At 43.3% G+C, this 16,985-nt stretch overlaps 2 protein-coding genes across 4 annotated transcripts in view; both read left to right on the top strand.

Annotated features, from left to right (window-relative positions):
• Positions 1-12,758, top strand: part of scaf8 (SR-related CTD-associated factor 8) — a 68,773-nt gene extending 56,015 nt beyond the window's left edge. The window contains exons 21-22 of the transcript XR_015709301.1: positions 12,069-12,150; positions 12,730-12,758. The gene's annotated coding sequence lies outside the window, so the exon portion shown is untranslated. The remainder of the gene's footprint in view (positions 1-12,068; positions 12,151-12,729) is intronic.
• Positions 1-16,985, top strand: part of tiam2a (TIAM Rac1 associated GEF 2a) — an 85,891-nt gene that overhangs the window by 13,113 nt on the left and 55,793 nt on the right. For all 3 annotated transcript variants that reach the window (XR_015709300.1, XM_087780346.1, XM_087780345.1), the window contains exons 2-5: positions 12,069-12,150; positions 12,730-13,875; positions 15,724-16,153; positions 16,544-16,716. Coding sequence is in view for 2 of the 3 variants with exons in the window: in XM_087780346.1 (XP_087636472.1) it covers positions 12,736-13,875; positions 15,724-16,153; positions 16,544-16,716 (1,743 nt within the window). In the remaining variant the exon portion in view is untranslated. The remainder of the gene's footprint in view (positions 1-12,068; positions 12,151-12,729; positions 13,876-15,723; positions 16,154-16,543; positions 16,717-16,985) is intronic.

The raw sequence follows: 16,985 nt of genomic DNA, 5'->3' as shown, positions 1-16,985 counted from the left end.
TCCTTTAAAGGCCATAGTTGATGTTTAAACCAGCATCCCTGATAAAATCGTTTACCCATATTAGACCAAATCAAAAGTCATTTTCAGACAAAAAGTGTTATTAATGTTCAAAACTGAACCTAGTTATGTAGTTATTTACTATATAGTTTTACTATTAAAACAAAACTGCATGTAGATTTCACTTCCTCCCATCACTATGACTCGTGTTTAGAAGACTGCATGAGTACCTAGGAGAGGCTGTCGTTCATTCCGACTATAGTGGTTAACATGGAGTCATTACAAGGACTGTAATTGACTCCGGTAATGGCTTTTAATGGCAGGGCTTTTGTTGTCTATCTTAACCTTGACCGTGTAAATCTAACCCATCGGGCAGGTCTAGACTGGCAAAACCAACTCTGACAGGGTTTGAGTCAACCCTCCGGCTTTTTCCACCGTCATCTTTAGCACTTCAGCGAAGGTGATTGATGTGTAAAGTCTCTTGAAAGTGCTGATTCTGCTCCACCCATTACCCAGATTTGAATCCCATTATCATTTTCATCCTACTGAGCTTTTCTCAAGAGCAAGAGTGTCGATTGGTGATCGGGATCCTGTAAAGTTTGGCCCCACTCTGATCCTCATTTTGGGCCTTAATCACCCATGAAGGGGAGCCGGTGCCAGTTGGAGCGCCGCTTTGCCACGAGCATATGGGCCGGGCCTGGCATCTGCAGCCCTACATCTGAATTACCATATCAATTAGCGTCAAACTGTTCATTGATTTCCTAATAGTTCGGTCAACCGTGAGCTCACGCCGCGCCAAAATATCCATGAATGCACTATTGGACAAGAACTTGAGCAGCGCCTGGGAGACCCGGAGCTTTTGGGGGGTTGGGGGCAGGCCAGAAGGGCACACTCTCTTTGGCGTCCGAGCTCCTAGAGAATGCAGAGGAGGGATTAATGCTCTGGCAGTGATGGATGAGTCCAGTCCAGAAACCCTCTCAATAAGTGTTTGGATACACTGTTTGGTCCTCCCTGCTGCTTGATCTGCAGGTTTTAGAACGACATGCGGAAGATTAACTGGACTATCTCAGACACTGTTGGCGCTCACTTGCAGTGATATCCTGCTTTTTGTTTTCTACTTCCTGTAATTTATTTGGGACATTGCTAGCTCCCCATTTCTAGTTAGCGCTAGCTCAACAGCTGTAATTAGGACTGCACGATATATCGTAAAAATATCGATGTCGCTATATTGGCCTATGCCATATGCATATTGAAAATATCCGCAATATTTTAATTTCCGTTGCATTTCTTAAATGTGCACTTCGACCAATCGGTGTCACGTTCTGTACAGTTTTCGATTTGTACTTCTATGTCTTGTTGTCGTTTGCGTCTCCGTCCGTCTGTGAGCTGTGTGGCGCGGCTTGCTAGGCTCGGTTGCTATGGCGACGCGAATTGCCAGCGGCCCTGATTTAGCAACGGCTCAGTATATACACGGAAGTAAGACTAACTTCTGAGCTACTCAGTCAGTCGTCTCTTTCAACCGCCCTTTGCTAAAGCAAAGTTCATAATTGCACAGGGGTCTCACAACAACCTGGTTCCCTGAACTTCATTATCCTGATTCCACCATGTGAGTGGGGTGTCGCCCCTGCCCTTGCGGTGGCGACCCCTGTAGGGAGCAGCCGAAATGAAAATAAGAATATACAGGTGTGTTCCTCGCTACTCCCGGGTTCTAGCTTTGTCCTTGTTGCGCCGAAACCTACGGCGCCGTTTGACCTCTGGCAGCTGTCTCGCCGCCGCCACGACTCTCGACGGCGCCGCCGTGGTCAATGATCTCTGATGGATCACCTCGGGGAGTCGGGAGTGCGTTGCCGCGCCGCGGTGCACTGCGGCGGCTCTGGCGATGGTAATGAGCGAGTCGTGGACTGATCTTATTAATCACCTGAGCTCGCAGCAGAGAGTGACGGATGATCCGAGAGCTCGCTGGCGACAGCAGCAGTCAATGCTGCAGGAGATGATGTGGGTTGAGGTGGTGCAGAGCAAAACATGGAGGATTTTTATTGCCCGGATGATGATCAACACTGTTTTCCTTAAGGCGATAAACTCTCTTGTCTCTTTTTTTGACTATAAATTCTCCATTTCCATCATTTTCACTTTACTTCGAAAACTAAAAACACATCATTGATATGTTGTGGAGCTTTTGAATTTCTCCCTTCTGGCTGCTTTGTCACATTTTTCAAACTCGCGTCCTGTCACTTGTGCCGTCTGTCACTTCTTTTGAAGCATTAGCTTCAACTAGTTGTTGTGGGACCCGCTGTCCCAAATATCCATCAACACAAGTCACAACAAGGTTTGCTTCCAATGCATCACTGTATTGTCTTCAACAACACAAATGTTGAAGCTTTAAACTAAGCTAATAGTGGAACCCTTGCTAGCCGGCTAGCTCTGTTTAAATCAAGTTATTTTCCTGTTTCTTGACACTTTAGGTCAGGGGACTCAGACTCACTTCTACAAGGGGCCAAACGAGGTTGAGGGCCTAACAAATGGTGTATTTGCCTATATATTTAAACTGCCTATATATGTGACTATATTATTGTTCTTTCATTCTTGGAAGCTCAATTTATCTTGTTTGTTTTCTTTCACTTAGCACTTACTCTTATACTCTTTTAGTTTAATTATAGACGTTCATAATTCACTCACTCATAAGCTTCATCTTTACTGAAACACTGGCATCTTTGTATCTACTTTGATTTCTAACCAGCCATCCGACGGGCCACATAAAATGAATTGGCGTGAATTCGTAAAAATATTAGTTAAAACTAGATAGTTCTACTCACCATGTAAATCAAGGAGCTGTATTTGGCCCCTTGATTTTTGAAATTCTCCTTTTCCTTGCAGCCAACTTGCATTATTCCCTTCTTTTCTGACTGAGAACCATGGGCTAAAAGATTCAAGTTAACATGTAGAATATATGACTTTCCTTCATAGCTGTTCCAGGACCCGTCCTTTGATGTTCGAGATTAAATGAGATGATAAAAATACTGTTTTGCCCAAATGGATCAAAGTCAAATTGGCTCTTAAAGAACAGCTGCTTTTCTTTCTGGCCTGACTATACCTGTGCAGATGTCAAGACGTATCATGCCGGCAGAGATTTGGCGGCATCCTGAGGTCCGGCAGCAGGCACATGGCCTTTCATGGCTCTCGCCCTCAAAGTGACCTTCACCTCTTGGCCAACAGGAAGGCTCATTTGCATCCTCAACTTCCAGCTGTTCGCCCCAAACTCCTTTTTTTTTTATCGAGGGAAGTGAGTCAGAGTTGTTCACACAACACCACCACAAACCTCTGGTGTTGCGGTTACAACAACAACCCGCCCCCTCGTACACACCCGGTCTTCTGTAGCCAACTAATGCTAATTAATTCGAAGTCTGGTCCGCGCTCTGACTAGCAGCTGGATTTGGTTCCTCGGGAAGAAAAAGATCTTTCTCTCTGCCACGGTTTTGAAAAATGTCAGGCCTAGTCTGCGCGAGGAAGCCAGGCAAACAAAAGACTTGACCCTTGACCCCACGGCTGAAAGCCTCCCAATCCGAAGTGAATTCCATCAGAGTGTCTATTGCACGCCCAGTATGATGTGTGCGGGCGCTAAACTTCTTGGGGTTTATGTAGTTTTATTTTGAAATGTATACCCCCAGTTTGGGATTAATATTTCTAAAAGTGTCAACTGTCGCCCAAATTCACCTCAGACCAACCCGATCTACGTGCTGCCCAGTAATCCCTAACAATGTTCTCATGTGTTAAAGGAAATTAAAGGTTTAAGGATATTAAATGTTTCAAAACCAGGTCAAATATGCAAAGACCTATAAAACCAGCTTAAGCTCCTGACAATCGGCTTTTGAGACCTAATATTGTGATCGTTGATAGGATTTTCTTTTGTGTATTAAATGTGGTTTTGTTGACATTCGGGGGCATTAAAGGTCATCATGGTTCAACTTTAAATATGGATTTAAGCATCCTGGGAAGCTTCGCTCTAGACGTGCAATCCTCTTTGACTCGAAAGATCTTAAACTTGGACTTGTTGTCTAAGTCGTGTACTCGCCAATTGTTGTGACACAAACGGATTTAATCCAATTTGTGAAACTTTCTCAGCCCCTTAATTGGTCTTAATCAAAGTCCCTGGACATGTGGCCGGCGTGTTCGTGAACCGGGCTCAGCACCTGCTGCGTATGAATATGCATCAGCATCTCGGCTCGGAGTGCGTTGTTGACCGAGCTTTTAGCCTCGCAGACAAAGGGCTTCTAGTGCGCCTCAGACGAGTCCACGCGGCCCTTTGTGCGGCTGACAATGTTGTGAAATTGTGTCTCTGGGCTGATGTTTTCGAGTGGGGGGGCGGACAGAACCGTTTGAGCGTGGCAGGGAAACGGTACAAGAGCAGTGGACTGGATCTGAAATTGGGAATTTCTTTTTTATCTTTCTTTCCCCACCTCAACCTTCATCGTCTTCACTCTCGTGCCTCTTTAAGTCCTCATCCATGAACCCATTGTTCCTGGTACCTCCATCTCCAAACGTTCCCTTTTTTCCCTCTACAATTTGTCCAAACCATTTGGTCTGACTGTCTTCCAAATTCCCCAATAAGCTAATTTCTGATCTGGTTCACTCAAGTCCCAATAAGAACCTTAGTATCTCCAACTCTGAATTTTCCAACTCAGGTTCTCAGTCCATTCCATCAGTTAGGAACGTTGTTCTTCTGTTGACAAATACTTTTTATTGTTGTTGTTGTTCCTATTGCTGATGTCACTTCCTCCTTCTCCTGGTGTGGTTCTGTAGAAGCTCTCATTCTTAACTCAATCTACTCATAAAATACACAATAAAATGAGCATGACAATATCTTGACCATACTAGCGAACTTTAACATATCGTAAGAAAGGAATTCTCATCGTAAGAACTTGCAATCGACACTGAAATTGGTGGTTTCTTGGTCTCTGCTAAGATGGGCTTGATTTTAGGTTAGGTTAGGTAGAACTTTATCGATCCCTCCTTCGGGAAATTGTTTAAAAAAGTCTAGAAAAAAATTGTTAAAAAAGTAGAAGGAAGTCTAGAAGATACAGAGCGTGACAAGACACTAAAAAAAGACGAGACCTTTGACCACATGTGTCAAACTGAGGGTCAAGTACAATAATGTTCATGTCAATATAGTGTATTCAAATAGTGTATCGATGTCAACAGTTATACAGAGGCGACCAATAACGGTAAAAATGATGTTGAGGAAAAGGAAAAATGGGATAAGGAAGTCATACTAAGCACCCAAGAATAAAAAATGATATCACAATCACACGCCTCCTTGTTGTTATGGACAGCTTGGTAAATATACATTGTGTGATTGAGTTCGACATCCCTGACTCAGAACTATTCCTAGACTGGGGGGAAAAAATGACAACTTCCATCGACACACTGGTATGTGACATAAAGAATACAATGCGAGTTAAAATGTTTCCTTTTCTCTCAACGTGTAATTAGCTTGTTTAATAATAGCTGGTAGCATGAGTACTGTTTTGTTTAGAGCCTCTATGTCAACCCAAGAAAGTGTCGAGACGGAGACCAAAATCATAACCTGACAAGACCAAGCCAAACGTACACGAAGAATGCCTTCAGAAGTCCTTCTAACATAGTCTGCTGTTACATGGAGACACGTGTCTAGTACAGCTAAAGGTTTTTTTGGTGAGCACACTGTGTCCAGTTCTGGCTCGGTCCAGGTCCAGTTTTTGAAACCACAGCTATGTTTACTGAAACTTTGCATGCTTTTCAAGACCGATCGGGGGAAAATATGGAACCGTCACAAAGACATCTCAGAAATTCCACAAATCCTAAAAAAAAAAAACGAGGATTGAAACTGCCTCTCTGTTTTCTTCCTCTCTAATTTCCTCCCAGGACTTTTTTCTTCACAGTCGCACACAGTCGCACACAGTCGCACACTCTGTCTAGTCAGGAGCCTGGCTGCCACTCCGGGCTCCGTGTGGGGTCATTGTGGTATTTGGGGTCAGACAAGGGCTCCACTCATTGCGCCCTCCGTGGTGTGTTTGCAGCAGCTCTACGCCAGCATGTCTCGCCCAAGCGCCTTTTTCTGAAAACCACCCTCTCCAGCCGTGGTCGTTGATGCGAGCTGTAAAACATCCTTCAGAGAACATTAAAGTTTTCCCTCCTCGTGGCTCACTTTTCCCACTCGTGTTACCAAGGGTTACCCCCTTTGCTGGACTGTGATTCGCCGCCTTCCGCGTTGAGGGAGTTTCCACGTGTCATCGGCTGTGCAGGGGAGTGTCTGGCAGTGTGTTTGTGTGTGTGTGTGTTGCTTTAAGACGCGACACTCAGAGATCACACAACTCGGGCTTGATTCCTTCCTTCAAAGAGCTTTTTAGATTAAAGCCCGGGACGCCGAGGTAAGGGATGTTACGGGGTCTGTGTGTTTTATCTTCCTGTTCGGCTTTGTTGCAGGTTGTAGAGGTGGGGTGTGTGTGTGTGTGTGTGTGTGTGTCCTATTGTGATGCACAGGTGCTGCTCACTCCTGCCATTAGGGACTTTTGTGCGACCGTCGAGCAGCTCTAAACTCGTATAGTGGAGTCTTTGTAGAAGTTTTCTTGTTGGTACTAGCAAGCTTTTTATCCTGGTTATCATTTCATCTCCGTTTGAAGTCAAACTGCTTAGATGTTTGTGGATTAAATGAGAGTAGTTTTCCCAGATTTGACTAACAACCTGTTGTTGTTCTAATGGTGACGGATCACCGGGGAAGAAAGGGTCCTTTTAAGGGTCATACCAAATGTCAAATTTAAAAATCAGTCAGTTCCAATGATGCAGTTTCAAAGAAACTATATATATATATATAGTTTCTGTATGTTCTTCTATTCATATTCAAGTCAAGTTAAGTGAGATTTGTTTTGTGTCGTTTCTGTTGTTGTCATTGTGTTTGGCTTTGATTGTTTATTTACAAATAAACTAAAAGTTTGACATGTTTTTAGTCGATGTAGCTGTCAAAGTTAGCATGCATGCTAATGCTAGCATTCATGAACGGTACTACAATATAAATATCATGCAATAACATTGCAGTGCCTTTTAAAAAAATAACTATAATAATAAGTATATAAGTGAGGGACCCAATATTGTCTTTTTTTCTCTTAAACTCCTTTTTGTATTGAATTATCTTTTGTGTTTAATAATTATAATTCTTCTTTTATGTATCTTAATTTTGAGTAGTATTTTGCTGTATTAGATTGACTTTTTATCAGGCTATTTTTAAATTATTATCCTCAGTATTTATTCTTAATATATATACATATATTATTGTCTATTAAATATTGTCTCCGATTAGGAGCTTTTAAAAAATTGTAGCTCTAATTCATTTTTATTTTATATTTCTCTTAACTTACCTTTTTATTCATATATATATATATATATACTTTCTCTCATGAGATTTGTCTCATACTTTTCATATAAAAAATGATCTAAATATGAATTATATGCTACTATATATTCAACTATATTTACTGTACTATATCTATTTGAATATGTCAAAGTTATTTTCTTTGTCGTCTGGCTATTTTTAAAGTGTCCTCTCCACCGACTTCCTCCGGCCACCACAGTGGTGACCGCGGCTTTTTTGTCGCTGGCTGTGGATATTTGAGAAAAGTATTTTCTTGGCTTCGCTCTGGAATACCTCGGGTACGCTGGTATAAATCCAGCCCAAGTGCTGCTATGACATTTCTGGTCAGAAGCCAAACACAGGACTTCATAATGGAGACTGGGAAAAAAAAGTCCAAATGACACTTAACAAGCAGTTTGATGGATGTTCGGAGGCTCCGGCTCTCGTGGTCGCAGCAGAACCAGCTCTCGGCCAGTGATTCATGGACAAAACATCTACAGTACACTTGCCGGAACCATGCGATGTCGAACTTACCTGCCCGTTTAATTCGGAATATTCACACTTCAAAGTTTCACAACTTTCCTTTTAGGTGTTGTCGCGGCACCAGGGGAAGTGATAAGAACCGGTCCCGTGGGTCCTGATTCGACAGGAGGGAAGCTGCACAATGGTGTTGCGCGCTGAGCAAAAACAAATGACCTCATTGGTTCTGGTTGCAGTTAGATAGCGCTCAAGTGAGCTTAACTTTATGGAAGTAAGTGCATGAAACTGGACTTTAGATGTTAATTTCTAACAGCATCGAAATATGACTTGGAATTTGAAAAACCATCAAATTTATTTTAATGCATGAATAAATTCAGTGTGAAATTCATGTGAAAAGTAATTAAATGTTAAAAAAAAAACTTTCTGTAAACGATTCAACGGGGAAAAAAAGAGTAAAATCCTGTGTAAGAAATTAGGTAAAAATAAGGTCACAGGTGTGGTTGCCATGGCTCACTTCTACTATCTGGGATCGATTGCTTTTCCTTGGTTGCCTGGATATTAACACTGATTTCTTTTTTTTTAACACTGAATTTATTTACATATTTTTAAGGTTATTTTTGACAGTTATTGACTTGATTTTTCTCACATTCAATGGTTTCATGAATTTGATTTGATTTATTAATGAATTAAAAACTACCGCAAAAAAAACAACAGCACTTTTGATTTGATGTTTTTTCAAAGTCTGATTTTGATGCAGTGTTATTAATATTAATTAATATTTAAAGACTGATGGCACACATTAACCTCCATATAAATGAACCCTGTAACGTCAAATAGTCACGGTTAAGGTTAAGCAGTATTTGTAGATAATGATTAAAGTAAATACATTTAAAAGTGAATGCTATACTTGCTATACTAGCTTTCCTAGTCAACAAAAGTGCTAGCAGTCATTCTGTCATTGATACAGGAAGATTATAATATAGATTTTGTTAATCTTAAATTAAAAAAAAAATCACATTTCATATTGATGCCATTATTTATCTAAAATGGAATGTGTCATGTCAGTTAAGGGGTGATCAGGACGAATTTAGCTACTCGTGCTCTGAGGTCTGTGGATCAGAATCTACTTATGGTTCCATGCACACGGTTCAGGACCAGAGGAGAGAAATCTTTTCAGGCTGTTGCTCCTAAGCTTTGGAACGATCTTCCTCTCTCTTTGCGCTTGATGGATCTACTGACTCCTTTAAGAAACACCTTAAGACGTTTCTATTTGTTCAGGCTTTTCCTTGAATTTCTCGAACTCCTGTGTTGTTCTCAGTATTATCTTGATCTTTAAAGTATGTACTTTTTTGAGTATTGTTTTGATTGTCTAAGCGCTTTGTGACCCTGGTCTCGAAAAGCGCTATATAAATAAATATTACTTCCTTCTTACTTACTTAATAAAAACACTCTTATTTAAGGCTTTTGTGGGAAAATATGTTTTGAATGTGTCTTACATTATTTCTTAAATTGGCTTGTCCAATATTATAAAAAAAAAAATACAATGGGGATAAGGGCTCTTGTAGAAATTCCGATCCGTGGAAGCAACATTCTTCGTCACTCGGGGGGGGAATCTTGTGCTCCACAATGCTGAGTCGACAGTTTTCCTTGCTCGGAAAAAAAAGCTCAGAATTTCATCTCCAGACTGTTTGTGATGAGAGGGTTTGGGTGTAGCTCCGGTTCCACCGCTCTCCGTCAAGGAACAAAAAAAACGATCAACTTCCTTACCTGCTGTGTTTAGTTCGGGGACGAGGCGTGGCCCCCCCGGTTCCAACCCCCCCAGCACCAGACCCAAGACAGACTAAACACGGAGCTTAGGTGGGAGTCATTCAGGGGCAGCGGGAGAAGAATGCCAGGTCACCGGGTGTGTCGAGGAGTCGCTGGGGTGACGTTGGTCTCCTGGCCCCCGAGCAGATGGCATGTAGGAAAACCTATTGACGAGAAGAAGTTGGGTGGGGGCCCGACTTGAAACCGGACAAGGAAGACTTGTCTTGTTGTTCTCTGCCGCACAATACTCTAGTTCAAGTCGCAGCAGAAGGCGGACGTGTGTGTCTTTGGGTTTCTTGTTTTGTGTGCGACTCCAGGCTTTTCATAGTGGCGGGCCTGAAAAAACTTTTTTTCCGAGGGGAAGTGTCGTCGGAGGAGTCGGATGAAAGGAGTCATTGTGACAAACTCTGACAGCTTTTTTTTTTTCTTGCTGACTCGCTCAGTTGTACACAGCTGGCGCTCACTCGCCTACAACACCTTGTACTTCAAGGTAAATCAAACTTTAGCTTTAAAATAAAAGCAGGTTTTCGTTGCTCTATATTTGGCGTCCCCGGCCTTGGCTTTGTTGATACATGATGACTCTGCAAATTACACTCTCTCTCCGTGAGCCGCTTTTGTAAGATTTTAAGCAGCGTTCCTCTGGTGTTTCCACAAAAAAAACCTCAGTATTCCGGGTGTGTGTTTTCAGGGCTGAAAAGATTACTGGACTCTAAATACACACCGTGTTTCTCATGACTCAGCGCCTGTGATCGGCTAAGTCCTGGCGGTTCATCGCCAGGTTTTGACGTATCGGCGGCCAAAATCTCTGTTTTCTCACGCGTTTACAAATGTGATTAATAATTTGGGTGGTGGATTATTTGGGGGTGGGAGGGGGAGATCCTTGAAATTCCAGCTAAAACCGTAAGAATCTCCTTCACCTTCTCCCGTCCTTGATCACCTCTCGTCATCTAAGAAGCGTCCAAAGTAAACTCTTAATCCCAAATGTGAAGACTTTTCGGCAGCTGGCCGCCTTCCACATGCAGTACGTGCTGCTCCGGGGCTTAGTTGAGTAAGCGGCGTTTGAAAGGCTTCCTGGAGTGTGATCTTACACGCATGTAAGCGGGTTACATTACACATACAAGGGTGTCGCTTCGCCCACCAAAGACACTCTGACGACGACTTCACTTTTCCTGCCTCGGACTCGTACCGCGGCGGGTTAGAAGCGAGTCTCGCGTTCCGAGATTTATAAATAAACAGAAGTGCGCCGGGTTTAGAAAATCCTTTTCCGAGCGAAAAGGCGACGTCATGGTCTTGAAAAAGGAGGTGGAAAAATGTTCGGTTTGGACAGGAGGGAGGATTGGATGCACGGGTGGGGCGGGATGGCACCTCAAGAACCTTTTTATAGAGTCTCGGACTTGCTCAGGAGTCTCGAGAGATCTTATAAAGATATAAAGAGTGAACTTGAAGTCAATGGGTAAAGCAACACGAAGCTAGCACAGCTTTTGTGTCGAGCCTGAAAAGCCACTCGTACAAGTATTGAAAGGCCAGAAATAAAACCGTGTCGTCATCAAGTGTCAAAACATTAGATTGATTTGAATGCTTGTGGGTAAATGACTGCACCCACGTATACAAAAGAAGTCTGAAAAACAATGGAGGGCAATTATAACCCGAACAAAAGGGTTTGGTCGGAAGCTGAGCAGCATTAATTATCATTAATGAGTACTTGTGGTCCTTTCCTTGATGAAAATACAAAGAAATGTGAATTAAATTAGAGAATTATGTTGGGTAAGAACTCTTGTACAGGAAAAATACAAATGAAATTGTAGCACAGAGATTGCCCCCATTTTTACTAATTCTGATAGCTACCCTTAGCATAGAGCTACTATACTGTGTACCGCTAACGTGCTACGTTTCAAAGCTAACTACATTATTTTTTTAAATTCCCAATTGGACAAAAATATCACTTTAATAGCTGCCAATATTAATATGGAGGGCTAGTTAAAACTAGCATTTTGGCTTACTACATTTTAGAGATATATTATTACAGATATATAAATGGTTGCATTTTCCGAAGCGCGATGCTAACATGTACCACAGATGTTTATTGATAATTTCACAAAGCGAATCAATGCTAGCACCGATCGACGTACTGAGTAGGCAAGGCTAACACCAATAGCTAGCCTTCATTTGCTTGTTTATTCTAGTTGTTTTTATTGGTGTTTATTTAAGCTAACAAATAGCGAAAGTTTGTTGTTGCCATGCGCGCAGGTGTCCTAAATGCTAATGTTCTGTGTGTTCTTTCTCTACTACTGCACTTTATTTACCAAACTCATCTTCTTCTAGGTATCTTCTGAAGTGTTATACATTATGACCATCACATGTTGAATTACAACAAGTTTTAAATGGCGTCTCCTCTGTGTTTCAGATGATCCAGCCCAACTACAACAACAACATGTTTTGTGTGAAATGAGGTGGAATGAGGCATCTACGTAAAGCTTGACCATCAGGTGAGTTTCATTAAAAAAGCACAGCTACTTCTTTTCAGTTCTTCTCAGAAGTGCTAAATTCGTCCGGTCTAGCAAACGAGCTTAAGTCTTGTGTTGCGTAATCATATTACTGACAGTCGTGTCGCGAAGACGCTCCGGTGTCTCTGGCGTGCCGTGACATATTAGCCTCGTAATGAAATGTTTGATCGCGACTTTTGGACGTTTAAGCGGGTCCCGGAGTCTGGCCTCGATTTTCCTCACTTGTCTTGGGTTCGGTCACACTTAACAGCCGTGGCCGCCTCAAAGCGCTCGCCTTTTTTGTGAACAGAACAATGGAGGACAGTTGGCGAGGAGAAAGGAGTGGGGGGGATAAAGATATTTTCCATAGTTATTTTCTTTCAAAGGCTTGTGGAATATGTTAGACACGCTGTTGTTGTTGTGCTCTGAGAGGAGAATCCGTCTTTTATGATGGCTTGGTTCTGTTTCAATTGCTTGAGTATAAATAGTTTGTTGTGTTTTGGACATCAATGCGTATGTCGTTTATTTATTATATTTATCAATGGAAATATGTGACATCATGTCCCTCTTCCTTTGTTTCAGGCAGTTATGGGGAATTCCGAGAGCCAGTACAGCATCCAGGGACCCAAAGGCAACGGCTTCGTCCTGCCAGGAACGCAGAAACCGTATCCGCTTAAGTTGCGTTCGTCCAAAAGCGAAGTCCTGTCTCCTCACACGTGGTGGAAAAATGCCCCCGTAGGCTCAGGGTACAAGGCCAAGTGTATCAGCCATGGATGCCTTTCTCCTCCCCGAAGTCGGCAGCCCTACTCGCCTCGCTACGATTACGTCTCTAAGGTCAAGGGCAACCAGAGCGAGCAGCGCCGGTTTCGCTCCGCCGGATGCGTCGCGCAACGACGGAACGTACTGGACGACTACGACGATAACCCGTACGGTGGCGAGATCAACGGTCACGGTGAAGACCGGGAGGTTTCGGAGAAGCCCAGCAGCCCCCGTGTCGTGATCAAAAAAGATGGCAGCCTCCGTGTGGAGTTCACCAACACGGCGGGGAATCCTCTGGATGAGCCGACCGGCCCAGTCCACCTTCTTAAGTTCTCCCCTAACCTGGGGTCTGCCTCGACAACAAGTCTGCCTGATTCTAGTACCAGCAGCAGACCTGACCCACTAGGCGGAGGACCCCTTCCCGCCTCTACCTCCTCTACCGCCCGGACCAGTAAAGGTAGCTCCTTGAGCTCAGACGGCTCCTGGTATGACTCCCCCTGGGGAACCGGTGCAGAACTTTCTGAGCAAGACCAACCCTGCAATACCAGTCAGACACTTGTACCCTCCCCCATTCACCAACGGGACTCTTTCCTGGAGCAGTCTCCACCTTTGTCGGCCGCTGACCTTTACAAGAACCCCTTGATCGCTTCTACCTTCCCCACGACCAAAGCGTTGTCCTCCCACCTACAGGAGGAAGCACCTGACCAGCTGCATAGTAGCACCTCTATAGCATCAGCACTGGATGTTCCCATGGAAGAAGATTGTCTCGGGCCTCGGCATTACTCGTCTTATACGTTGCCCTGTCGAAGGCCCAAAGCTTACACTGTGAGCCACGGCCTGGACCGCCATCCGGACCCGGACCAGCAGTACGAACCGGCCGGAGGCACGAAGAAAGACTCCATCAAGAGTCGGATGCGGCGCTTAAGCGACTGGACCGGGAGCCTGAGCCGAAAGAAAAGGAGATCTCAGGTGAGCAGTGGAGTCGCACTACACTTGTTTTTTTAAATACAACATCGCATCCTATTAACCTAAATTCCAGGGGAAAAAAACATTTGTTCGAACTCATCGTGAACTCATGTCCTGATGTCTTTAGAGCTTCAGAACAATTGTTTCTGCTTTACCCCGTCGTTTGCTCCGCCTTGTAAAAGTTTTAAGCACTCAGAGAAATGCTGTAAGCCTCTGAGACGCTCTGTCGGAGTGAAACTAAACCCCCGGCTAAACAGCGAACCACTCCCCTTCTCTAATGTTAATGAGTGAGTTGTGGTTCTTCTCGCTTTTGTGTGGGTGCAGCTTTTCCCCGCCATGCTCCTCAACTCTGTGTATAGAGATCGTGTTCAGTCATTTGATGGTCGACTGAAGGACGACACTGTGCATGATTTAGAAAGATCACCACAGGCTTTCGCCAAAAGCGAAGTCTGGTCCTTACCGGATACCATATGCACTACAGTTGAGTTTAACGTTTTTTATTGCCTTCCACTTAGTTAACAAGAGCATGTAGGGTTTCCTTCCTGCCATAGGAGATTATGAGGTTAAAGTTTGTTAGCCTAATCATTGCAAACGTTTTTAATATAGTGTAATTCAAATTGTTGTATGAATTGTTGATATGAATATATATATGAATTGCTGGATATAGAACAGATTATTACATTTTGTTGGTGATTCTGTTGAGTTCCATCTGGATCCAGGAAGGTTTAGAAGGATTCTTTACTGTTTATTATTAAGTTATTATTATTATATGAAACAGTTGCATTTTATAAAATCATTTAAAATAAGCTTATTGTGGAGGTTTGCGCTGTTGCAGTGCTTTTCTGATCTGGCAATAATTCTCACTACCCTTTTTTCTAAATTACTAAAAACGATGGGTATTTGGAAGTATTACAATTATTAATACTAAATTGTGTTGTAATTATACATTAATATATACTATTTATCCTTAAAAAACCAAGAGGAACGTTCCAAAATATAAATTAAGTATACTGAAATATATTTAATAAAGCAAACTTTTGACTAGAACAATGTTATTATTCTAACCATGCATACTTCTACTTTACAAAGCCTCCCTTCCTGTCATAGCATTTGAATTATTATCCTCAAATTATGTGTTTTTATTTCAAATCATGCTACCAACTTACCCCAGTTCCTCCTGGTTGCTCTCATAGCCAATCAGATTAATGCTTACATTGCATGTCGGCAACAATCACCCGCTTTAATTCCTGTTACTGTTTGCTTAAGAGGTCTGTCGTGGCTTTAGAAGGTCAGACCATGGCCTTAATGCCAGTCTGGGAACCTGCAGGTAACCACCAACGGCTGCATGAATCACCTGGGATTGAAAACTTTACTCGACGGTGACAAACAGAAGCGCAATAAAAACAAAAGAAAACTTAAGTTGGAGAATCTGCTCTTGACGCCTCTGTGGGTGTTGAGTGCACTTGACTCATCTGCCGGCGGCGCAGTCGACGCTGCAATCTAGTCAAGTGTAGGTTTAAACCGCCGCCGGGCTCAGAGGAGCGCGGTTCCATCAACTGTTAGTTTGGGGAATTGAGAAGCTGCAGCAAAACCTAAAATGACACAAAAATCGACCGAGCCTTTAGGGTCCCAAACCTTCCAGGTGCCATCAAGGAGAATTTGCCCCAATTTCTTCTCAGCCTTGAAAACATCCAGACGCTGTGAGGAACACTTTGAAGTAGTTTAGCATTACTAAATCTCAACCTTGATTTGATTTACAGGCCTTTATTTTGAAGGGCTGAGCAACAACTGCAACGTCTCAAAAATACCCTTTAATCAGAATCTAAAATTCTCACATCTTTATTCCATCAGGAGACGAAGTTCAAGGACGTGTCCGACGCCTTCGACAGCGGCTTTGACGGCCTCGCCACGGACACCAGCTCCCCCTCTCAGGTCTCCAGCCACGCCTGGCTACCGGGTGCCCCCCGGACTCAGTCGTCGGGCGCCATCCACCAAAGCACCAACGACGCCCTCCGCCAGAACATCTACGAGAACTTCATGAGGGAGCTGGAGATGGGCAGCGAGAGACCGGACACGTCGACCGGCACCGAGGAAGGCGAGAGCAGCAGCGAGTCCACCGAGGGCTCCCTGGAGGAGCTGGACCTCCTGTTCGAGAAGGAGCAGGGGGTGGTGCGGCGAGCCGGGTGGTTGTCGTTCAAACCCCTGGTCACTTTGCACAAGGACAGAAAGCTGGAGCTGGTGACCCGACGCAAGTGGAAGCAGTTCTGGATAACGCTGAAAGGTACGAGTCAGAAGTTTTCCCTGCGTGTTCACCTTGAGACAAAGACTCTGCTGACTCCCCAGGAAAACCGGAATACATTATCTGATCATGGCTTTATAATTCAGTTTTGACATTCACGTTCGAGCCTTTCCTCACTTCTCTCCGCCTAAACTCACTTTGACAGATAATCCTGTCTGGATGTCTCTGAAGGGAATTCTTTGAAATGATGACATTATCTATAAGATTGTTTCCACTATTTTTAACCACACAATATTTCATGACAACATTGAAGATATTCCTTATTTAAAATACATTTAATAATGTGTTTTTTATCAGAGGTGTAACCGTGACAACCTTTCACTTTTGCTAATTATCTTTATTGAGTTTTCCCTTTTTTTCTTTTTTTTCAAGGTTGCACATTGCTCTTTTACGAGACTTACGGTAAAGGCCCTCCGGAGCAGGAGCTATCGCCTCGCTACGCTCTCCTGGCTGAGGACAGTATCGTCCAGTCTGTTCCTGAGCACCCCAAGAAGGAGAACGTGTTCTGCCTCAGCAACTCGTTCGGAGACGTCTACCTCTTCCAGGTAAAGATGAGGAACTCTTTCTACAATCACAGCTACTTGTCCAACTAAGGGATTCCTTACAAACAAGTTTTGGTGAAGCAAAAACTCCTGTCTAGCTGCCATGAGGACTGTTCTAACCCAGAGCAGATTCAATTCAATTCAATTTTATTTAAAGTGTCTTATCATAACACAGTTATCTCAAGACACTATACAGTTGAAATAAGACTATAGTTGATTAAGGAAAAATAGATCCCAGCAATTCAACAAAGAGCAAGAAGCAAAACACCGTA

This window comes from Callionymus lyra, chromosome 18 (assembly GCF_982586985.1).
Source record: "Callionymus lyra chromosome 18, fCalLyr1.hap1.1, whole genome shotgun sequence".
NCBI classification, from domain to species: domain Eukaryota; kingdom Metazoa; phylum Chordata; class Actinopteri; order Syngnathiformes; family Callionymidae; genus Callionymus; species Callionymus lyra.
This window is presented reverse-complemented; position numbering and strand designations above follow the sequence as displayed.